Source organism: Rhinatrema bivittatum, chromosome 10, assembly GCF_901001135.1.
Source record: "Rhinatrema bivittatum chromosome 10, aRhiBiv1.1, whole genome shotgun sequence".
Classification (NCBI taxonomy): Eukaryota; Metazoa; Chordata; class Amphibia; order Gymnophiona; family Rhinatrematidae; genus Rhinatrema; species Rhinatrema bivittatum.
Genome location: NC_042624.1, coordinates 123,048,118 through 123,072,469, shown reverse-complemented (window position 1 = coordinate 123,072,469; position 24,352 = coordinate 123,048,118). Strand labels below are relative to the sequence as shown.

General features: G+C 47.5%; 1 protein-coding gene across 2 annotated transcripts; it reads right to left on the bottom strand.

Moving 5' to 3' along the window:
* UROD (uroporphyrinogen decarboxylase) lies at positions 1-23,951 on the bottom strand. 2 transcript variants are annotated; one of them, XM_029618052.1, is made up of 10 exons: positions 23,544-23,950; positions 19,590-19,702; positions 15,178-15,257; positions 12,406-12,468; positions 10,812-11,009; positions 8,037-8,198; positions 5,921-6,058; positions 3,737-3,837; positions 1,601-1,667; positions 1-980 (listed from the first exon to the last, which is right to left on the bottom strand). In XM_029618052.1, exons 1-10 carry the CDS (start codon positions 23,564-23,566, stop codon positions 789-791), a joined length of 1,137 nt encoding a protein of 378 aa, XP_029473912.1. In that variant the 5' UTR covers positions 23,567-23,950; the 3' UTR covers positions 1-788. The 2 variants fall into 2 exon arrangements, with proteins under 2 accessions (XP_029473912.1, XP_029473913.1); XM_029618053.1 differs by lacking the exon at positions 10,812-11,009 and having other exon boundaries at positions 23,544-23,951.
* Between the last annotated feature and the right edge of the window lie 401 nt (positions 23,952-24,352).

Sequence of the window (24,352 nt, the reverse complement as noted above, 5' to 3'; positions counted from 1 at the left end):
CTGGTTTACATGATGTTTAATAGTCAAGCAAGTCTTTAGGCAAAGTCAGGAGTAGGATTTTGAGCTGAGTATTCAGAGGGAGAGGGTTTCAAAGCACAGGCTCCAGCAGTAGCCACCAAGAGGCAGGTTTTAACCAAGATCAAGTCTTTATGCTGAAGAGTACAATTTGTTAAAAGAAAAGCCCATGTCGTAGCTGGGTAGAGCAGATACCTTTTAAAAAAGGTTTCCAGCTGGAAGGACAGTAAAGCCCCTTCCTACACATCTTAATTATTCAGTGCTTTCTGCTTTGGTTTCTCTCAACCTTTTAAAGGTGGGATCTACTGTTAGGATGGATAAGTGATAGTGACCGAGCTGGCCCATGATTATTCCCTCTTACTATTCGGTTGCCACATTCTGCAGCACTACGTGTGCCAGTTTGTGGACAGGAACATGATCTATTATTTATCCTTTCTCACATTGTTACACACTCTCTCTCTGCTGCATGTCTAGCAATAGTTACTAGCTGTTTCTCCAACAGTACAGGGACATGCAACGTTGCTACCACCCAGGGCCTTTATTACTGTCTGAAATGTGTCCAATCCCCTGCAATATTTGCTCCCTCTTTGCTACTTGTTATACCTGGAGAACAAGAGGTGTGATGGCTCCAGAGCCAGAACCCGGTCTGGTTAGTAGATTAATCAAAACATAACCACTACCCAAGCTCTCACCCACTGCAATTATAGTGGATAAGAAGTCATTGTTACTGGACCCCTGTGTGACTCTTGAGGCCTGGGCAGGCCATACCCAGCTCAGAGGCTGTTTTCCAGATGTCCAGTCCAGGTCTGCTCCTTCAGGTTGCGAGAGTGCTTATGTACAGCTTCCACAAAGGCCCCCACGTGCTCTGGATCTATATCGGGGTAGAGACCATGCCCCAAGTTAGCAATGTACCCTTGTGTGCCAAATTCTTCAATCATCTTCTTCACAATCTCGCCGATCCTCTCCTGTGATTGAAAGGAGACGTTCCATGTAAAGTGGGTCACATCTGAACAATAGACGGTGCTGCCTGTTGCCTCTGCTGATGCCCTGTGGATTGCAGCTGGACCACGGCATGAACAGAGTTCATAGGCAGAGCTTCAGCAGCCCTCTCCCATATGCAATTAATCTTAACAATGAGTTTACACTCAACTGAATTTTAAAGCTTGGAAATCACAGAGCAGTTAGACATAAAACTCCAAATACTATATTTTTATGGCTAAAGACCTGCTTTTTGTCACTGCAGAAGTCTCTACTCCTGGTCTTGCTAGATGCTGCAGGAAATGGTAACTAGCAGATTCTGCCCGTCTTCCTATCAATCTGGATGTGTGCAGCTTGTGCTACCTTTTATTACAGTAATGCAGGACTGAGCTAAAGATGATGGTGTACACCAGTAAACAGAATTCCAGAAAGCACAGAGCATGTGAAAGTACAGCTTGGCACAAGTGGTGAAGGGCAAGCCAGAAACCAGCTGGAATGAGACTGGGCAGGGTAATGTCATCCATAGTCATACAGACCCCTTCGTCAGATCTCCAATGAACGGTATTTATACAAGAAGGAATAATGCTGTACAGTGCAGGCTCCTTACCTTGGGTGCATACAGCGCACATGGATCCATGTTCCCCTGCAGCGCAACTCGATTTCCTGTCTGTTCTCTGCAACACAACCAGATAAGAGGGGGCAGCTTTTAATGTATTTTTTCAACTACTACGTCACATACACACTTGAAACAGAAAAAAGAAAATACAATTAAAATCATTTTCAGATAAAAATCTATTATTGTGGAAAAAAGTGCTACAATTATAGCCCACAAACAAAAGGAGAGTCCAACAGAAAAGGTGCCAAAAGCCAACCTTGCAAAGTAATAAATGAAAAAGAAACATATGAGTGAGAAGGCCAATAAACAATTGCCATCACCACACTGGTTTATAGCAGTTATAGCCCTCGAAATCAGTGCTGCTTCATTTTAAAGAGGGCCACTTCCTACTTTTAATAATCTCAGCTGTAAGTACTGATCGTAAAGCCTGCCTGTAACTTAAGATGCAGGATGAGTTAAATGGCAAACAGCTAGGGACCTCTGTTTTTATTTTTCCCAGGAATGTACAAAAACAAAACCGACGATTTCAATGTGTTATCCACTATGACGCCTAGATCTCTTTCCTGGGTGGTAGCTCCTAATATGGAACCTAACATCGTGTAACTATAGCATAAGTTATTTTTTCCTATATGCATCACCTTGCACTTATCCACATTAAATTTCGTCTGCCATTTGGATGCCCAATCTTCCAGTCTTCCAAGGTCCTCCTGCAATTTATCACAATCTGCTTGTGATTTAACTACTCTGAATAATTTTGTATCATCTGCAAATTTGATTACCTCACTCGTCGTATTCCTTTCCAGATCATTTATATAAATATATTGAAAAGCACCGGTCCAAGTACAGATCCCTGAGGCACTCCACTGTTTACCCTTTTCCACTGAGAAAATTGCCCATTTAATCCTACTCTCTGTTTCCTGCCTTTTAACCAGTTTGTAATCCACGAAAGGACATCACCTCCTATCCCATGACTTTTTACTTTTCTTAGAAGCTTCTCATGAGGAACTTTGTCAAATGCCTTCTGAAAATCCAAATAACACCAATTCTACCAGTTCACCTTTATCCACATGTTTATTAACTCCTTCAAAAAAGTGAAGCAGATTTGTGAGGTAATTTGGAGTATATGTGGTGGTGTAATTCTTGAATACTTTTATTTCATTGATATTTATACCCTTAATTAACATTACTGTATCAAGCACTATTAACACTGGTCTACCATCTTGCTAATGTTTATTTTACTCTTCCCATGTGATATAATAGGGGGAGGGCTGGGGGTATCAGATTGTGTTCTAGGAATACGTAATTCCAGCATTATTATTATTAAGCTGAGTGGGTTGTTGTGTAGCAAATGATGGTTTATGGATTTTTGTTTGCTGGTTGTAAATGTTATATTTTAATAAAATATTCATTACAAAAAAAAAAGTAGCCTCAAAAGGGTGGGTTTTTAGATGGGATTTAAAGAAGGTGAGGGAGGAAGCATGAAGACTCTTTAAATGCTATTCTATGATTAAGTCAGATCGGATTCCTGCTTCCAGTTTGTATTTCGAGTACTGCACACAGCGAAGCTTAGGTGATTTAGGGGAGACACGAGGAAGAACTTTAACATTGGAAATGAGAGAGGCTCTGTCCTAGAGGTTTCTCAGAGGAAAATGGTCTCGCCCCTGCGTAGCCGGTATAGTAACTGAGCTGTGCCCCTCTTCCTCCCTGTCCTGTCCAGCTCCACCCTTCTTTCTCTATGGGAACTGAATCTGCCCCTCTTCAGCTCTGCCCCTGTCTATCGTCTCATCCACTCTACTGCCACGTATGGAAGCTGAGCTCTCTCGTCCGTTTTCTGCACCGAGCTCAGTGTGCACGCTCTACCACACATCTCGGTTACGCACTTCCTACACTTCACAGTATTTCCCTGTCTATTGTCTCATCCACTCTACTGCCACGTATGGAAGCTGAGCTCTCTCGTCCGTTTTCTGCACCGAGCTCAGTGTGCGCGCTCTACCACACATCTCGGTTACGCACTTCCTACACGTCACAGAATTTCCCTGCCTTTGGATGGGTTTTACCACTGGTTCGGAGGTAGGGAGAGGGATGGAGATCTCAGAACTCTGCGATGCAGGCATTAATAGGCTTTACCGGGCTGTTAGGGGAGAGATAGTCCAGTCCAACCCCACCACATCATAGTCTGATCGCGAGAGGTCTTCCAGGGCATAGTGTCCATCCTTAGCAAAAACAATCTGCAAAGAGCAAGAGCAGGGGGTTATCATGGGTAGTGCACACAGGGAGTGCAAGCAGTGAGGCGGGGATAGGGGATGGAGTCTGGGTGCCAGTCACACTACACATAGTGAAGTGGGGGCAGGGTTTGGGGAGTTGGCAATGCTCTGCCAGTGAGGTGGGGACAAGGTCTGGACAATCAGTGACTGCATATAGTGAGGAGGGGGATAGAGGGAATCCCTCCCTAGGTTCAGTAGGGCTCTGACTTGGACTCGATGTGATATGTGCCTTCTGGAGGGAGATTTTTGGCATTTTGAGTTTTCATTTCCACATATAGGCAGTGTAATCTTAGTTCTGCCATTTCCCAATCAGCACTAGAAGTACCAAGGTGCACCAGGACTGTCAAAAAGCCAAGAGTAGCCAAATGTCTCCATAGATCACACACCTATCTCCCTTCCCTGCCCCCTCTAGCTGTGGAGAAACGCCTGCAAGTTGAATGAGGCACTGCCTCGACCTGTCTGTGGCAATCCCGGCCAGAAATTATACAGCCAGCAGGTACTAACTCATCTCAGTTAGTGTTTCTCAATCTTTTTGTGCCAGGAACCATTTGGCTGACCCCCTAAACTGCTAGGAACCTACTGGCAGGTAGAGTGGGGGAAGGAGGTCCCTCCTGCCGCTAAGGTGAGTGTGGAGAGGGGGGGGGGGGGGGGAGGAGCAGGCTACACCCCCCCTGCTTTTCAGGAGTCTTTCCACTCCATAATGTTTTAATTACAATAATGAAAAATAGTTCTGCTGCTTGCACCCAGAGTGGGGGAGGTAAACAAATCTTTCTGGAGTTAGAACTACTTCCATTGGTGGCAGTGGGGTGGATGTTACCCCTTTAAGAGGCCTGGTAGGGCTTCACAGCCAGCAAACTATTGCATTTCTTCTCTTATGTAGAGAACCATAGTGGGGGAAACAGGACAATTGGTTCTTACCTGCTAATTTTCGTTCCTGTAGTACCACGGATCAGTCCAGGCAGCTGGGTTCTGCCTCCCTGCCAGCAGGTGGAAACATTTTTGCAACCCCTGCTCGTCCATCCTTACTACTAGGCGGGATGGTCTCACCAGGACTTGCCAACCTCCTAGGAGGGAAATCCCTGGGAAAAACGTTTCCTAATTAAAAAAAAACCCAAAACGTTTTTCCAGAAGTTCAGAACTGCAGGTTTTGCACCTCCTCCATGAGGGGCTGCAGGTGGCACCTCGGGTTATGTGGCAGTGGCAGTAAAACTTTCTCTGTCTCCATCTGCTGGAGGGGAGGCAGAACCCAGGGGTTTGGACTGATCGGAGGTACGTACAGGAAACTAGGGCTCAGCTGCGCCCGAGGTCGGCCCCATCAGCTATTTAGTAGCAACAGTACTGAAAAGCGGGAGAGCTGCTCCTGAGCAGCAGTGTGCAGTGCTGTGGGGCCTGGACTGAAGCTGCTGCCTTGTCAGTTTAGTCCAGAGAGAGTGTCCCACTCATGGCTGCAAGCAATCAGGTGAAGCTGGTACCTGTGCAGATGCAACAGAAGTCTGCTTCCTCCTGCAATGACTGCCATGCCCCAGACCACTAAAAATGATGCCTGGGACCAGTGGTGGAAAAATACTGCTATAACCAATGTACAAGTGTGTCCAAGCAACTCCCCTTTTTCTTTACTGCGCCTGATGATGTGTGAAATTGTGCGCGCACAGCTGCTATCACCTCCCCAGTCCCTGGAGGATCAGGGGATTGTTATCGCCAGGATACACGGTGCAGGCATAAAACTCACTAGCACTGAGCCAATACAGGGGAAGCGCTCCCATCCGCTGTCAGCTGTTAAAGCTTGCAGCATTAGACACAGATCAGGAGAAATAGTGCACAGCACATTCAGTATCATCTGGCAGAGATCGGGGGCTTGATTCCTGGGTCCAAAAAACCAAACAAACCCAGGCCACCTTCTGCTTGTGGCCCCCAGGCAGTCAATTACAGAGAAAATCAAATGAACAAAATCACCAGCATGCCCTCCCCCATCTCATTTCCCAGAACTGTCCCTGCTTCTGTTCTCTCCTCTTCCTATCCCTACCCCGCTCTCCTCTCTAGCTCTTACCATGGGCACTGGTTCCAGGGACTCGTTCTTCAGCTGCTCTTTCACTTTCCTGGAAATCTCCCGCAGGTACGGCAGGGAGAACTCTGCAAACTGTGCAGGCCCCAAACAGCCAGCATGAGACTCAAACACCTGGAGAGCCTGCAGTCCAAAAACATTAGTTACCATAATTAAAGAGCTCCTCTCCTGGGGCCCACGTGGTAGCTCAACAGCAAGCGCAGAGGGACCTGGGTGCAATTCTCAGGCTACGGGCTGGATAAATATGGGGTAGACTCAGAGGATCCCTATTGAGCCCCCAAGCCAGGCTGAGTATGCATGAGATCTGTTTGCAAGCGCTACCTCCTATGGATGCAAATATTTCTCATGCATATTCAGAAAACCCGACTGACTGGGAGTGGGTGCCTGAGGACTGGTTTGAACACCCCGGGCTACAGGATAGAAATAACAAACCGGGGTAACTTTAGGTGTAACATTTCTGCATGGGAGCAACCTGTAAGGAGTGATAATTATAACCCTAAACAGGATGCATAGGGGTAATGCACGTAGGGAAAAATAATCCTAATTTTAGATGCACAGTGATGGGCTCTGCAGTAGAAGTAGCCACCCAGGAAAAGGATCTTGGAGTCACTGTAGACACCGTGTGTTGTGGCATCCAATATTCAGAAGAGAATGGAGAACAGCCTGTGCAGAGAGCCATGGTACAGCCATACCTTGCATACTGTGTGCAGGTCTGGTTACCACATCTTTAAAAGGATCTAGTGGAACTGGAAAAGATACAGAGAAGGGCGACCAAAATGGCTAAGGAGTTGTAACAGGTCAGTGCTGCCCAGCCTGACTCAGGGATGGGATAGAGGTCTACAAAATCGTAAGCAGAGTGAAACAGGTAGATACCCATTCAAATAACCCTGGACGATGAGAGAGAGCAGATTGAAAATTTAAAACACATTTTCAAACTGTGAATTTTTTGCAGGAGGATGTGGTCAAGGCGTCTAGTATAGCGAGGCAAATTCTTGGAGGGAAAGTCCATAAATAACTAGGGACCCAAGGAGACCCTCCACTTGTCATAGGGAGTGAGCAGCAAGAAACTGGATCTGCTTTTTTGGGAATAGCCAGTGTCAGAGACAGGTGCCTAGGCTGCAGGGATCTTCAGACTGACCTAGTATGGCACTATTAACCTGCATGGAGTGGCAGTCAAACCCTAAATCTTTTGCTGGGCCCTTTAGGTCTTTCCCTGTCATTTACTGAGTGTTAGAGCCGGAGATGGTGGGGAGGGAATCTCAGTGACAGCACGGTAGGGCCCATGTTAGGCAGCTTTCAAATAGCTGGCTTGAGATGGGAGAAGAAAAACAGAGGGGGAAATAACTCCAGAAAGCAGTGAATGAAGCCAGTTCCAGGTCGGAAGAAAAAAGGGCAAGGCCAAAATATAGTAATGATGCAGAAAAGGCCTATCCAGTCTCCATTGCCTCAGGTACAAAACAGATTGTAAGCCCTCTGGGGATAGAGAAATACCTGCAGTACCTGAATGTAAACCGGTGTGATAATCTCGATTGAGATCGAATGTCAGTATATAAAAAAAATAAAAAGTGGATTTCCCCAAGTCCACCTTAATGGTTTGTGCTCTTTTCCTCCAGAAATTTGTCCAAACGTTTTTTAAACCCAGCTACATTAACAGCTTTTACCACAACTTTCAGCAACAATTTCCAGTGTATATTGTCGAGCAAAAATGATTTTCTCTTATTTGTCTTAAATGTATTACCCAGTAACTTCAAGACATGTCCCCTGACCTCTGTACTTTTTGAAAGCATAAATAACGGATTTGTATTTCCCCATTCCACTCATGTTATAGCTCTGTATCATCTCTCGCCTCAAGCTGAAGTACCCTCACTTCTTTAGCCTTCGTTCCATCGCCCTTCTCTGTCCCCTTTCTAGTCCTGCTATATATTTCTTGAGATGCAGTGAATAAAATAAAGAGTCAGCCCTCCCTCAGCTTTCCCAGAGAAGAGCGGCCAGGCTAAGGGATGCAGCATTCCCAGAGTAAGAATGGGCCGTGGCCTCGGAGGGATCCCAGTGACTTACAGCGGACTGATGCACCTGCCCAGCAGCTGAATTTCTCTCATACCTGTGCCCCAGCTTTCACTTGTCCCACCATATAATCCACGATGACGTCTGTCAAAAGGCGCAGCAGCCGGTGGCTTGCATCCACGTGCTGGTATAGCCAGCGTTTGGCTTTGGACATAGTGCTAGATCCACTCCCTTCGATCATGTAAGTCATCAGCGTCCACTGGTGGCAAAGGCAGAAGAAGACGCCTATCAGATCAAAGCATTTCCACACCCTCCTCAGCTCACCTGTCACTGTGCAACGGCAGCAGTTCTTCTGCCCAGAACCAGCACAGCCTGGAATTTGCGGGGTTGCAGAGAAAAGGACACAGCCCCGGTGGATGTCAGAATGAGCAATCTGCAGGAGCACAGCAGGATACAGCCTCGCAGGGTGTGAGAGAGAAAAGGCATGACCTTAGTGGCTATCATAATGAGAAATCTGAGGGTCTGACAGGATGCAGCCTCGCAGGGCGTGAGAGAGAAAAGACATGACCTTAGTGGGTATCATAATGAGAAATCTGAGGGTCTGACAGGATGCAGCCTTGCAGGGTGTGAGAGAGAAAAGGCATGACCTTAGTGGGTATCATAATGAGAAATCTGAGGGTCTGACAGGATGCAGCCTCGCAGGGTGTGAGAGAAAAGGCATGACCTTAGTGGGTATCATAATGAGAAATCTGAGGGTCTGACAGGATGCAGCCTCGCAGGGTGTGAGAGAGAAAAGGCATGACCTTCGTGGGTATCATAATGAGAAATCTGAGGGTCTGACAGGATGCAGCCTCGCAGGGCGTGAGAGAGAAAAGGCATGACCTTAGTGGGTATCATAATGAGAAATCTGAGGGTCTGACAGGATGCAGCCTCGCAGGGCGTGAGAGAGAAAAGGCATGACCTTAGTGGGTATCATAATGAGAAATCTGAGGGTCTGACAGGATGCAGCCTCGCAGGGCGTGAGAGAGAAAAGGCATGACCTTAGTGGCTATCATAATGAGAAATCTGAGGGTCTGACAGGATGCAGCCTCGCAGGGCGTGAGAGAGAAAAGGCATGACCTTAGTGGCTATCATAATGAGAAATCTGAGGGTCTGACAGGATGCAGCCTCGCAGGGCGTGAGAGAGAAAAGGCATGACCTTAGTGGCTATCATAATGAGAAATCTGAGGGTCTGACAGGATGCAGCCTCGCAGGGCGTGAGAGAGAAAAGGCATGACCTTAGTGGGTATCATAATGAGAAATCTGAGGGTCTGACAGGATGCAGCCTCGCAGGGCGTGAGAGAGAAAAGGCATGACCTTAGTGTCTATCATAATGAGAAATCTGAGGGTCTGACAGGATGCAGCCTCGCAGGGCGTGAGAGAGAAAAGGCATGACCTTAGTGGGTATCATAATGAGAAATCTGAGGGTCTGACAGGATGCAGCCTCGCAGGGTGTGAGAGAGAAAAGGCCTGACCTTAGTGTCTATCATAATGAGAAATCTGAGGGTCTGACAGGATGCAGCCTCGCAGGGCGTGAGCGAGAAAAGGCATGACCTTAGTGAGTATCATAATGAGAAATCTGAGGGTCTGACAGGATGCAGCCTCGCAGGGCGTGAGAGAGAAAAGACATGACCTTAGTGGGTATCATAATGAGAAATCTGAGGGTCTGACAGGATGCAGCCTCGCAGGGCGTGAGAGAGAAAAGGCATGACCTTAGTGGGTATCATAATGAGAAATCTGAGGGTCTGACAGGATGCAGCCTCGCAGGGCGTGAGAGAGAAAAGGCATGACCTTAGTGGGTATCATAATGAGAAATCTGAGGGTCTGACAGGATGCAGCCTCGCAGGGTGTGAGAGAGAAAAGGCATGACCTTAGTGGGTATCATAATGAGAAATCTGAGGGTCTGACAGGATGCAGCCTCGCAGGGTGTGAGAGAGAAAAGGCCTGACCTTAGTGGGTATCATAATGAGAAATCTGAGGGTCTGACAGGATGCAGCCTCGCAGGGCGTGAGAGAGAAAAGGCATGACCTTAGTGTCTATCATAATGAGAAATCTGAGGGTCTGACAGGATGCAGCCTCGCAGGGCGTGAGAGAGAAAAGGCCTGACCTTAGTGTCTATCATAATGAGAAATCTGAGGGTCTGACAGGATGCAGCCTCGCAGGGCGTGAGAGAGAAAAGGCATGACCTTAGTGGGTATCATAATGAGAAATCTGAGGGTCTGACAGGATGCAGCCTCGCAGGGCGTGAGAGAGAAAAGGCATGACCTTAGTGGGTATCATAATGAGAAATCTGAGGGTCTGACAGGATGCAGCCTCGCAGGGTGTGAGAGAGAAAAGGCATGACCTTAGTGGGTATCATAATGAGAAATCTGAGGGTCTGACAGGATGCAGCCTCGCAGGGTGTGAGAGAGAAAAGGCATGACCTTAGTGGGTATCATAATGAGAAATCTGAGGGTCTGACAGGATGCAGCCTCGCAGGGCGTGAGAGAGAAAAGACATGACCTTAGTGGGTATCATAATGAGAAATCTGAGGGTCTGACAGGATGCCGCCTCGCAGGGCGTGAGAGAGAAAAGGCATGACCTTAGTGGGTATCATAATGAGAAATCTGAGGGTCTGACAGGATGCAGCCTCGCAGGGCGTGAGAGAGAAAAGGCCTGACCTTAGTGGGTATCATAATGAGAAATCTGAGGGTCTGACAGGATGCAGCCTCGCAGGGCGTGAGAGAGAAAAGGCATGACCTTCGTGGGTATCATAATGAGAAATCTGAGGGTCTGACAGGATGCAGCCCTAGCAGATGTCATAAGTAATCTGTTGGCATGCAGGGATATTCACAGGCGCTCCGGAGAAGCCAATGAGAGGCACGCTGCCCTCCAGCCGGTGCCGTGTCAGTGTGATGGCGCTGAAGACGTAGCCAAGCTCCACGTTCACATCCACCTTCTTCCGCAGTCGCAGTAGGTCCTCCACCTCCTTTAGGGGCTCTGGAAACAATGGGCCCTTGCCCGGTACCATGGTCACCTCCATGCCCAGAGCCTGGGAGAGATGGTAAAGCCATTCAGAAGAAACCACTTCCCATTCTCCTCTTCCCAACACAAAGAAAGGGAAAAAATGACTGCAAATAATGACCTCCAGGCACACCTGACCGGAGCATTCCTAATTTGAGATCGCAAAGTCTACTGACTTTACATTTTCCCTTTATATCCTCTGTGCTTATCCCAGGCTTTATCTCTCACTCCCTCCCACAGCTAAGGATCCTCTGTGCTTATCCCAGGCTTTACCCCTCCCTCCCTCCCACAGCTAAGGATCCTCTGTGCTTATCCCAGGCTTTACCCCTCACTCCCTCCCACAGCTAAGGATCTTCTATGCTTATCCCAGGCTTTATCTCTCACTCCCTCCCACAGCTAAGGATCCTCTGTGCTTATCCCAGGCTTTACCCCTCCCTCACTCCCTCCCACAGCTAAGGATCTTCTGTGCTTATCCCAGGCTTTACCCCTCCCTCACTCCCTCCCACAGCTAAGGATCTTCTGTGCTTATCCCAGGCTTTACCCCTCACTCCCTCCCACACCTAAGGATCTTCTGTGCTTATCCCAGGCTTTACCCCTCACTCCCTCCCACAGCTAAGGATCCTCTGTGCTTATCCCAGGCTTTACCCCTCACTCCCTCCCACAGCTAAGGATCCTCTGTGCTTATCCCAGGCTTTACCCCTCACTCCCTCCCACAGCTAAGGATCCTCTGTGCTTATCCCAGGCTTTATCCCTCACTCCCTCACAGCTAAGGATCCTCTGTGCTTATCCCAGGCTTTACCCCTCACTCCCTCACAGCTAAGGATCCTCTGTGCTTATCCCAGGCTTTACCCCTCACTCCTTCCCACAGCTAAGGATCCTCTGTGCTTATCCCAGGCTTTACCCCTCACTCCTTCCCACAGCTAAGGATCCTCTGTGCTTATCCCAGGCTTTACCTCTCACTCCCTCACAGCTAATGATCCTCTGTGCTAGTCTCAGGCTCTCTTTAATTCTGGCACATTTCTTTCTTCTATGCTGTCATCTCCCCTTCTTTGAAGAAATGTCTACCCTACAGAATCTTCCAGACGTTTGCTGAGCCCCATGGGCATCTCTCAGGCAGGGATTGGAGATCTCTGACAGAGCTGAGCACTGAGACAACGTCTGGCATTGTGTTAGAAATAGCTGTGAAGGGAACTGTAGCTGGTTCGCAATTTCAGGTGCTGCAGGCCTGTGCCTGCAGGAGTGTTTTGAGGATGTAGCTGCTTAGCAGACTTGTCAATACATCTCCTCAGATAATCCCTGCTGTAAAGGTAGCAGAAGAGAAGCCAGTGAGAGAATTCATAAAACAATTTTGAATAGTGAAGTAGAGTATAAGCCATTGAGAACCATGGCTGCTGAGTGCGGTACCCACTCTCTATAAGCCTTACCTGGGGGATGACCAGGATATCCGAGAAGATGATAGCTGCATCAAGGGGAAACCGTCTCAGGGGCTGAAAAATAATAAACAAAATACAGAGGTGACCATAGTCAGAGCCAGAGGAGACTGCACCTGCACTGTTTTAGGAAGGCCAACCCTAAGCCGGACTTAGGTTGTGGGGTTCGGTGTTCACAGAAGGAAGACAGAGAGAGCACCATGGCCTCAGACATGAAATGCTTAAAAATTGATAAAAGTAAGATTTCAGCTGGCAGAGCCCCTATGAGAACAAAGACGTCACCTTCCTATAGTTTACTGAAGTCAAATATTTCAAAGTTTCTATTATGGCCCTGCTTAGTCATCTTTCCTCTAGCAGGAATGTTTTGAGTTTCTTAAGCCTCTGGGCAGGGTTTGTGTGACAGGCTCTTGACCGTTTCCATCCTCTCAGTGTCCTCATAGATCTGGCCTCCAGAACGGAACCCAGGGGTCTCACTAGGGTTAGAGAGAGGGGAGCTCAGTTGGTTTTGTATGACAGCATCTTCCTTGGGTGAAACCATGTTTCCTGGCTCCTGTATTCTGCTTGGATTAAGTCCTGCACTATCTGTTCTATTAGTGCTATTTCCAGAGTTTGGAAGGCGCACTAACTGCTCTGTAGTTTGCTGTCTCCTCCTTGTTCCCACTTTTCTGTATCAGGATTACATCTGCTCTTCTCTAGTCTTTCGAGACCCCTCCATCCACCTTCAAGGAGAGGTTGAACAGAGCAGCGAGGAGGCACGTTTTTCAGCTCTTTCAGTATCTTGGGGAGCACATCACGGAGTCTCATGGCCTCATCCATTCTAGGCCAAGTACCTCAAGAAGCTGCTCCTCTGTAATTTCTCTTGTAACCATTTTACATTTCTCAGTGCTGTTTCCTACCTTAGATTCAACACCTTCCCCCTTTTCTGTAAATACCAAGCACAAGAACTTAATTAACATTTCTGTCTTTCACCAACGCTCTTCTTCACAAATCCCATGTTCTCCCTTTATCTTATCTATCTCCCCCCTTTGGCTTTTCACCTCTCCCTTATATATCAAGGACTGGAGAAATTACTTACCTGATAACTTCATTTTCCTTAGTGTAGACAGATGGACTCAGGATCAGTGGGTATAGTGCACTCCTGATAGCAGTTGGAGACTGATCCAATTTCAATCTGACGTCAGTCCCAGTACATATACCCCTGCAGGAAGTGCAGTTCTTCAGTATTCTCCTTGAAAAGCAATTGTGGATATAGTGTGACTGAATAACTTGATTAACTTGAACTGGTTGAGTTGGTTATAGCTGGAGACCGCCAGTGCCCTCAACCGAGAAACGTTGAGACCCAGTAGGTTGGATGTCCTAACTGGAGGGAAAGCTTGGCTTACCTGTGATTATCTCGCTCTCAGGGATGTCACCCGAGTATTCCATGAATGATGGCAGCCGTGGGTGGGATGCTGAGTCCATCTGTCTACACTAAGTCAGAGAAAATACTAATTTTCTCAGTGGAAGGGAGTGGACAGTGGAGGGCCTCAGGGATCTGTATTGGGACCCTTACTTTTCAATATATTTATAAATGATCTGGAAAGAGATACAACGAGTGAGATAATCAAATTTGCAGATGAGACAAAATTGTTCAGAGTAGTTAAATCACAAGCAGATTGTGATAAATTGCAGGAAGACCTTGTGAGACTGGAAAATTGGGCATCCAAATGGCAGATGAAATTTAATGTGGATAAGTGCAAGGTGATGCATATAGGGAAAAATAACCCATGTTATAATTACACGATGTTGGGTTCCATATTAGGTGCTACAACCCAAGAAAGATCTAGGTGTCATAGTGGATAACACATTGAAATTGTCGGCTCAGTGTGCTGCGGCAGTCAAAAAAGCAAACAGAAAGTTAGGAATTATTAGAAAGGGAATGGTGAATAAAACAGAAAATGTCATAATGCCTCTGTATCGCTCCATGGTGAGACCGCACCTTGAATACTGTGTACAATTCTGGTCGCCGCATCTCAAAAAAGATATAATTGTGATGGAGAAGGTACAGAGAAGGGCTACCAAAATGATAAGGGGAATGGAACAATGCAAAAAAAAAAATGTACATCAGACGCGCACATTTTTACTCTCCAAAATTAACAATTGCTCTGAGCAGGCGTTAATTTTGGAGGAGCCCAAAAAGTGTACAGAAAAGTAGAAAATACTGCTTTTCTGTAGTTCCTCCGACTTAATATCCTGGCGATATTAAGTCGGAAGAACAGAAAAAGGAGAAAGGTAAAAAAATAAAAACAATTTTTTTTTAAATGCTCTGACCACCTCCAAGGTCTGCCCAATGGGCCCAACGGTCCGGGTCGGACGCGGGGCGTCCAATATCTGAATTTGGGACTCTGAGGTCCTTACCCTAAAACCATCCTTGCCCGACTGCAAATCTTATCCCTCCCAGCCAGGAACCCTCCTCCGGCAGGGCTGTTCCTGATTGGTCCTTTTTGCTGACATTTGTAAGCGGAAAGGACCAATCCCCTTTCAGGACAGCCTTCTGAGGGGGGGGGAAGGGAGCTTAGGTCAGTCGCAGGCGCCCAGCCATGTCTCCTACGGGCGCAATGCCAAGGATGCGCATCCTGCGTAGCACGGCAGATCATTTAAATAGGACAGCAGGTGCTCAGCCTGTAAGAGACTACATCCAGGAGACTTGTGAAACTTTATCCTACTACAGCTGACCTGCCCAGAAAACCCAAACCCACGAACTGTTCTTACTAACAAAAAGCTCACCTGCAGTGTCAGCTCACAGCAGATTTCTGGTGTTCGACAGGTGAGGAAGAAATCCTGCCCAGCCCTCGTCTCCTGGAACTCTGAAAGGTACAGGTGAGAAGGTGAATACGTTGCATTAAGAACCTGCCCATCTCCCACTGCAGATAGGGAACTACAAGAAGATAAAAGTCATCGACCGCAGCATCCTATCTTCAACAATGGCCAATCCAGGCCACAAGGACCCGGCAGAGCCCATAAAATAGATCTCATTCCTGTTGTTTATTCCCAGGGATAGCAATAGCTTTCTTTAGTCTACTTGGCTAATAAAGTGCTATGGACTTTAGTGTCCAAACCTCTTTAAAATCCGCTATGCGACTCGCCTTAATCATGCCCTCTGGCACAGATTCCACACCTTGATATAGTATACTGAGCAAAAAAGTGCTTCCCCCCCCCCATAAGCAGGGCTGAATTACCCATAATGTGGGTGACATAATCCAGTGGCACTAAATGGGCCTCTCATACTACTGGAGCTTTATGCTCTACTGAGCATGTGCAGGAATTCCCACTCAGGCGTTGCTTTGTGGGCCCCTTCAGTCTTTTTTTCATTCGAGCACTAGCATGGACATATACTTTTACAACAGTCTGTTTCTTAAAGAAAATTGCCACAGTAAGTATGTTTATAAATTGTATTTGTGACGAGAAAATGCCAATTATAGATGGACATGAACTCTGCTACCGTTGCTTGGGCCCAGATCATGACCAAGCAAATTGTTACAACTGTGGGCACATATACCTGCAAACACAAAGGTCCAGAGCCAGGAAAATAGTGCAATTGTGCAAGTCCCATTGAAGCTGCAGTCAATCCTCTTCCCAAAATGCAGCCTTGTCTGACTTACTGGGAATATAGTCGAGCACTAGCTCCTCTAAAATATTCCTCCGTTGGTGGAACAAATCAAATCCTCAGAAGTTGAACAAACATAGCCACTGTGTGTCAAAGAATAGGAGGCACCACTCTGCTGAACCCCCAACTATAGAGTGCTGAAGAAGCACAGCGGCTCAAGTGCACTGGTGCCATCAACTTACAGAGTACCTTTGGTGCACACCATCCAAGCACAAAGCTGTAGCAGCACTGTCAAAGCACAACACCCCAGCACTCTTTATGCATAAGACATTGACACAAAAGTCCTCAATGCACTGAGCTTCAACACCTCTGCCCATTAAACCACTGGAAGCATCAATGCATCATACTGCAAATCCTCCTATGAGGCTATATACTGGGGAAAGCAAGCTCTTAACAGGAGCAGAAGAGGATAGGATCCACCCTCCATCACCAGTTACTAAAGCACTCTTGCCAATGAAATTGTTGTCACAAGGACTGCATCTAGAAACACCAGATCGTATTTGCTCTCTAGTGCCTCATATTTACAGTAAACCTTCATTTCAAATTCTACAAAGCCCAGAAGATGTGCAATTTCCATTCTCGTATCAGAAGATGATGTTCCACCACCCACACCAGGTCACAGGACATGTCAGCCAATTTATCAAGTAGCAAAGTTGGTAAAAAGATTCTTTACCTCATTAGTGGCTAAAGATAAAGAGGATACCTTACAACATTTCATTTCCAAGATGTAATCTTTACTTCCATGATAGGGAACCCTAGAATTTCCAATACATGTGGATTCTCCATCAGAATCCCTGCAAGGCACTTCTACCCCAGAGGTGGGCAATTCCAGTCCTTGAGAGCCGCAAAGGAGTTAGGTTTGGAGGATATCCCTAATGAAAATGCATGAGAGAGATTCGCATACAACTGAGGCCAACTGCACACAAATCTCTCTTATGCATATTCATTAGGGATATCCTGAAACCGTGACTGGTTTTCAGTCTTCAAGGACCAGAGTTGCCCACCTCTGTTGTAGCCCACAGCATTTGCATGCAGCAGCCTCTAGCCACTCTGAGTATATGCACTAGAAGTCCTCTTCTCCCAGGTTTCTGAGGACTCCTCTTCCAGACACCACTTTCATCATTGTAGTCCTGGATCACTGTTCCATCACCTCCAGACGTCAAAGAGGGATCAACAGGAATTGTAACAGACACCCCTCCAGAACACTCATATCCCCCAGAAGACCTTTCCTACTCCAGGTTTCTGGACAAATTAGGAAAAGCCCTGCCTGCCACTGGGATGGTTGTCTTCTTGGTCACTGTGGACAACGCCGCATCCACCTTGGGAATCTTCCAGGGCTCCAAGGTTTCTTCCGCAAGGGATATAGCTTAACTTACCTTCAGCCCCGCCTCAGGAGACTCCCACTCCACTAGCTTCTTCGCCTTCTTGTTCAAAGGAAATGCCTTAGGAGGTCCCCGCAGTCCCTCTAGGACTGGGTTCACCTCTTCTTTGTCCAATTCTTCCACCACCGGAGGAAACAGCAGACCTAGCTCCTCCCTATGGAACAACCGAACCACCTAAGGGTCGTCACCTTATGCACATCCTACATAGGATCCACTAAATCACCGACTGGATCCTTGTCTGGGTCCAGCGCAGTACTCTGCCTCTGATCGGGCCCATCCAACTCCTCCGATGTGTCCTCGCTGTCAACCGTGGACCATCCTAGACCAAGGAGCTGAAGGATCCCGCAACAGCCTGCCTGCTTTCCCCAGCTGAGGCTTCCTGGGAAGTGGTCGCCTGGACCCTGCCTCCTCCTTAGCCAAATAGGCCTTGTGAAGGAGCAGGACAAAATCTACTGAAAAATACTCCGAATCTGAAGAGAACTGATCCTGCCCATCATCCCCCTGGCCCCCATCCCTTCCCTGCTACCAGCAGGACTTAAATTGATGGAGGTGCATCCCGAGGCTCTGAAGCAGCCTCCTGGCTCCTGCCATGTGCTCTCAAAATGGCTGCAGTGCTTCTGACCCCCCCCTCCCTCCCCCTGGGGCCTGCAGCACCGGTCTGGCCGACCTCGTGGTTTGACCACCCCCCGCTGGGCCCGCAGAAATCCCAGCCCCTCCTGAGGAACAATCCACGCAAAACGCAGTTGAATTGAGGCGAACGCCTCCCAAATTGCAGCCGTGGCAACGTTTCCCGCGCTGAGCGGGCATCGGCCTGAAACATGGTCGGACCTAAAAATAGCTCCTGCCCCTGAACAAACACCGCTGGCAGTGCACCCCCGATGCTAAGTGAGCCCCCGGCCTGACCTTCGGGAGGTTTTTGCCCTCACTCACTCGGCAGCACTGCCAATCAGCACCTCAGCAGCTCCCTTCCCAGCATTTTCTTCTTTACTCTTTTTTTTTTTTTTTTTTTTTTTTAAAAGACTCAGACACCAAATAAAAGAAATAAGCAGCAAACAAGGAACGCACAAGAAAATAACTACTTCCCTGCTTCTGGATGCGGAGGGAGCGCAGGCTCTGGGGGGGGGAGGGAACCAGGGCCCCTGCTTCTCACCCCCCAACCGATAAGGGCTGAGCTAGCTCGGGGCTCACCAACCCGAGGGATGGTCCATGAAGGAACCCAACACCTCGGGGAGCCTTCCAGGAATCGACTGGCTTCCTTCCTTTTTAATCTATCAAAACTCCAGCCTGCAGATTTGCACCTCTTCCATCTGCTGGAGACAGAAGGGACTGCCCGTGGCACATTGGGTTATTTATTAGATTTTATGTACCGCGGTTCCTGTATGAGATACAGATCGCCTCGGTTTACAGTAAACATTAACTTTGCTCGTAGGCCGTACATAGAACAATAGAAAACAAGAACAGTAGGAAACTTGTGTAGCAGAGCCTCAAAGTTGTGTGTTCTGCCTCCATCTGCTGGAGACAGAAGGGACTGCAGGTGGCACATTGGGTTATGTAGCAGAGCCTCAAAGTTGTGTGTTCTGCCTCCATCTGCTGGAGACAGAAGGGACTGCAGGTGGCACATTGGGTTATGTAGCAGAGCCTCAAAGTTTTGTGTTCTGCCTCCAGCTGCTGGTAGGGATGCAAACCCCACTCGTCTGGACTGATCCAAGGTACGAACCGGAATGTGTGCTTTGGAATGTGTTTCATGTTGGTTTATCTGATGGATGCTGTTTACAGGGGAAATGTGAATATTACTGCATTTGAGCTAAAGGCAGATTTGTGTAACTGGTAATAAATTAATAAAAATCCTAAATAGGGGGAAAAAAGCAATACAAATAAATAAGCCTTATTGCGGTCAGCCGGCAAGCTTGGATTTTCCCTCTCCTAAGATATGTGAGCCTCATTTCAGTCATCCAGACTCCTCCTTCCCTTTTTGTTCATCCCTGGGACCTCCACACTGGCTCATTTCCCCAGGGCTGCCACCCTCCCCTCGCCTGACAGTGAACACAAGCGGCAGAAGCTCTGATGCGATTGCACCACACACACGGCAGGCTTTGCTGACGTTTGCCAGAGGGGTGGTGCGGGAATGGTCGCTGCTGCTGCTGCCTTACCTGGCAAGTACCTTCCTGCCTGCCTCATGCACCACACGGGCACGTAGTGTGTCTTCTGCCCTTGGGCCGCCCGCAGAAACGAGTCGTTCTTCAGCGCCGGGAAGTCCTGGGGGCTGCAGGAAAGGACATGGACAGATTAGTGGCTACAAGCCAGAGTGAGGGGCTCCAAGCCCCGGGAGGTGGCACGCTCTCCAGCTTCCAGACGGAGGCAGTGTGCTCGCTGGCAGAAAATTCCTCGTGCACAGAGTTTCTGCGTTCCTTGAACAGCCAGGGAGTCAGACGGACAGAGGCAGCGACGCACTTAATGTTTCTTCTTGTCAGGTGCAAGGGATTTGGCTGAGCTCATCTGCCCCTTCCAGTCTCATTGGTAATATGCAGCCTGTGCCTTTCACAGTCAGGCCGAGCGCAGCGTTTAGCCCCGGTTTGGCTGCGCGTTTTAGACGCGCTATTATTATCACTTATACTGTATTCATTTATTTTATTTAAAGTCTTTTCTATACCGTCGTTAAGCTAGGTGCCGTCACAACGGTTCACAATGAGGCACATAAATTAAACTTGCTAAATGGTTTAAATTATATAAACTTAAACAGGTGCCATCAAGGTACGGTAACAGTTTCATAAAACTATTAATTGTTGGGTGTGATAAAACATGTCCATTTCTCTCTTTATCAGCTATAGACTGAATTAATAGTTAAATCTTATCTTTGGTGTTGAAATGAGAAAATAAAATCCACACGTATTGAGTAAGGTGATGTGCGAGGGTGTCCTACTGACCGCCTTCTACACTTCTCTGGATTGTACTCTCCATGGGGTAATAGCGCGTGGAAAACGCAGGGCTAACTCCCCCGAAACTAATAGCGCTCATCACATGCAAATGTATGTTGATGAGCCTATTAGTTAGTCACCCGAAATACAGAAAGTAAAATGTGCGGCCAAGGGCAGGCGTTAACTTCAAAGCACCGGGAAAAGTCGGAAGCACCAAAAATTAAAAAAAAAAAAAAAAATCTGCCCGCCAGTCAGCGGGTTCAAAAATGGTCGCTCAATTTTGCCAGTGTCCATTTTCCGAACCCGTGGCTGTTAGGTTTGAAAACCAAACACCGCTAAAATTAATTAATTAAATAATTTATTTATTTAAAATTGTTATATACCGACATTCATCCAGGATATCATATCGGTTCACATTGTAACATAAACTGGCGCCAGGCATGGCGCTTTACATTGAACGATTAAAACATGCGAACAAGGTATTAAAAGGGGGTGGGAGATAACATGGGAAAGTTTGCATTAAATTATATTATAACAACGTTTGCAATTATATACATATGTACAATGGAAAATAAAGACTAAATAAAGACTAAAATTAAGCATTGGTTGTCAGACCCACTGACAGCCGCACTAGGGATGCCTCCTTATTAGCACGTGGCCTAATTTGAATACAAAATCGCACGCCCGGGAGAAGTGCCTGGGCGTGCGTCGTTACTGCAGACGCTCAACGTGGAGCTCCAGCTCTCCTGCACATTTTCTTGCATCGGCCTGTACGTTACTATCGTTCTCATAACTGCACAGCCAGTTTCCCCCTCCCCCATCCCTGCTGAGTCAGGAGTCAGCAGCCACCCCTCCCCTGCACGCTATACAGTCCCAGCTAGTGCAATCAGTGGTACTGTCCGAGAGACCTAGAGACACATTCAAAGCGATGGACTGTGGCAGAGGCGGGCTGGTACCCTCAGCCCACCTCCATACTCCCAACATGGGCTTAGGGATCAATGGAAAGACACAGCAGTTCTCTCAAATTCAGAGCAGTTCCTGCAAACAGCAGCCAGGTGCCAGGCAAAGCAGTGCCACCCTGTAACACGCCAAGGTCACCTCAAGGCACAATACTTGGGGTCCACCCCCACACATGGGTTCTCTACACCCTCAGCCCCACGTCACTACACCTCCAACGGCAGCCTTATCTGCTCTTCCCATCAGATCAGCCACAGCCCTGCCTGCACATTTCCAGGTCAGTTTCTAACTTTGATCTCTTTCCATTCATTCAGAATAAAAGAGCTGCACTGTGCCCATGCTCCCTCTCTTTAAAGCTGGTCTCCTGAGCTCCCTCTTCAGTTTTTGGAGGGCTTAGCGTTTGTATGAAGACCACAGTCATGGCTGGATTTACAGCAAGGTCAAACGGGGACAGGCACCTGATTGTTTTTTTTACAGCTTGTCTGTGTCTGTTTTGTCCATTTTAATTTGCCATTCTCAAACCATTATTAAAGAAACCTAACTTGAATCCAGCTGATCCCTCCAACTTTCGCCCAATAGCTAACCTTCCACTTATTGCAAATCTCATGGAAAAAATCGTCAATAATCAACTCACAGAATACCTTGAGGAACAAAAGATCCTTGCACCTGCACAATTCGGATTCCGCAAATCGTTATTAATATCTCTTCTACCTCTTAATATCGCTCACAGACTCCATTCTCCTGGGCCTTGACAATAAACAACCATATCTTCTCGCTCACTACCATAGAATTAACTCTTTATTCATCAGGGAAGATGGGGCCCTCTCAGCTCCTTTTTCCAGCACACTTTATTTAGACAATTCTGTTGCTACCAGTTCTATGGTTCTTCATGTTATCAGTTTAACTTTTTAATCGTTTCATATTTATAACCCTAAATTCCAGTTGCTGTAACCCCTGTTCTATGTAAAGGTATTACAAAATAGTTTTATCGCTGTAAACCGATGTGATATGTATTCTTACATGATTGTGGGTATAGAAAAGTTATAAATAAATAAATAAATAAAATTGAATTATGTATGTTCCAATGTTACCCACCCGGAGCTTGGGATACAAATTCTTGTTGAATAAATAAAAAAGGCATACGGAGTTGTGTGCACATTTATGTGTATACAGCTTTACGCTGGCTTTATCAAGTTTAGCACACAAAATGTTTGCACAAACGTGAGTTAAACTGTGTGCACAAATTAGCACTCCTCCATGCATATCCCATGTTGATCAAGGCATTAGCTGTCACTCTCCAATGCTGGGGCCAATGCAATAAGATGTGTGCTGAAAACAGGAGCTCGTATTGAGTGCCTGTTTACCTAGCACGCACCTAGCCACATCACTGGGCACTCGATGCAGTATTTAAACGAGGGGCTGTGCAAAAAAAGGGTGCACTAGGGAAGAATTGTGCCTCCAGAGCGCTCAAATGCATCAGGCACCAATAATTGCAACGGGTGCTGAATATGAGCTTCTCTTTTTATCCTGCTTCTTCACGCTGAGGTTGCTGAAGATAAGCACCACTTGCGCTGGGTGTCTAAGAAAATTTTTTAAATCAAACCAATATACATTTTATTTTTCAATATTGCAAGCAGTTAATTTAAGTATCACAATGATAGTAAGGAGGAGGCCACACAAAGGACTGTAATTTTTTTATTTTTCACGAGTCCTTCACTGGAAAATTAACTTTACTCCACTTCCGAGGCTGCAGTTAAATTTGCAGCATTAAAAAGTCTGCGTTGGGTGCCCTGTGACTTCCTGCACGGGGGAGGAGTAATAGTTAATAACCTCAAGTACATGGAATTTGCATGTGATGGGTGCTATTGCTACGCATTCGTTTGGGTTTGCATTTTGGACACGACAATCTCATTGCATTGGGTGCTAGCCTAGCGCATCCAAAACGCATGCCAGGCTAAGCGCACTTTATTGTATCTGCCCAGCTATGAGGTGCATAGGCTTAACTCATGATTTGTGCACACGGATGGTTTCCACACAGAACGATGCATACTTTTTAGGGTTGGCTCACTTTAACGCCCGATGTATTAGCATACCATTAGCTTACTGTAACCAGAATTATCCTTTTTATTTTTTTTTGGTCAGTACAGAAAATGTACCACTGAAGTTCAGCTGACATTTTTTTTTTTACCCATCTTATTAGACTGGGGCCCCAGAGAAGCTGCTCCTACTCACAGAAAGTGCTTCTGCCGTTCCATGCTCTGGGTTGTCCCCCTGTTAGGATGAGGGCTCAGCTATTCAGGGGTCTCTCTTCCTATATGGACCCCGCTTGAGTTATTCAGGGGTCTCTTTCTCCGTACCAGATCCGAGCTAAGTTACGCAACTGTCTCTCGTTACAGATCCGGGAAGCGCTGTGCAGGGGTCTCTCGTTCGCTCTCTCCGTACGGATCCGGGCTCAGGTGTGTGCAGGGGTCTCTCTTCCTGTACGGCTCCCGGTTGGGCTGCGCACGGGTCTCTTTCCCCGTAGAGATCCGGGCTGCGCTGTGCAGGGGATCGCACGCTGCGTCCGGCTCCCAGCTGAGCTGTGCAGGAAAGTTGGGTCCTCATCCCACGCTCCGCCCTCTCGGACGGAGGTGGGCGCGGCCATGTCGGTGACGTCACGACGGAATCCTGCAGCCGTCTGTTGTGAGGCAGCTGCCCGGGGGAACGCCTGAAGGACCCCGCGGAGTGAAGCCTGGCCAGCTGTGGCAGCTGCCCGGGGGAACGCCTGAAGGACCCCGCGGAGTGAAGCCTGGCCAGCTGTGGCAGCTGCCCGTTGGAACGCCTGAAGGACCCCGCGGAGTGAAGCCTGGCCAGCTGTGGCAGCTGCCCGGGGGAACGCCTGAAGGACCCCGCGGAGTGAAGAGAAATAAAAGCCCTATAGTTAGAAATGAGAAGCAGAAGAAGGCTGGGGGTACAGCAGTGGCCGTGGGCGAGACTCCCATCCCATTAGCGTCAGTTATATTCAGGTCACTGCATCCTATGGATCAGTTAAAACATGACTG

What these genes read in the sequence shown, in the direction of transcription:
- UROD (XM_029618052.1), bottom strand. Translation starts at nt 23,566, where the DNA reads ATGGAACGGCAGAAGCACTTTCT. An exon ending in GGCAGGAAGGTACTTGCCAG is followed by an intron (nt 15,258 to 19,589) that starts GTAAGGCAGCAG and finishes TGTACCTTTCAG; the next exon opens with AGTTCCAGGAGACGAGGGCT. An exon ending in CCCTGGAACCAGTGCCCATG is followed by an intron (nt 3,838 to 5,920) that starts GTAAGAGCTAGA and finishes TGCTCTTTGCAG; the next exon opens with ATTGTTTTTGCTAAGGATGG.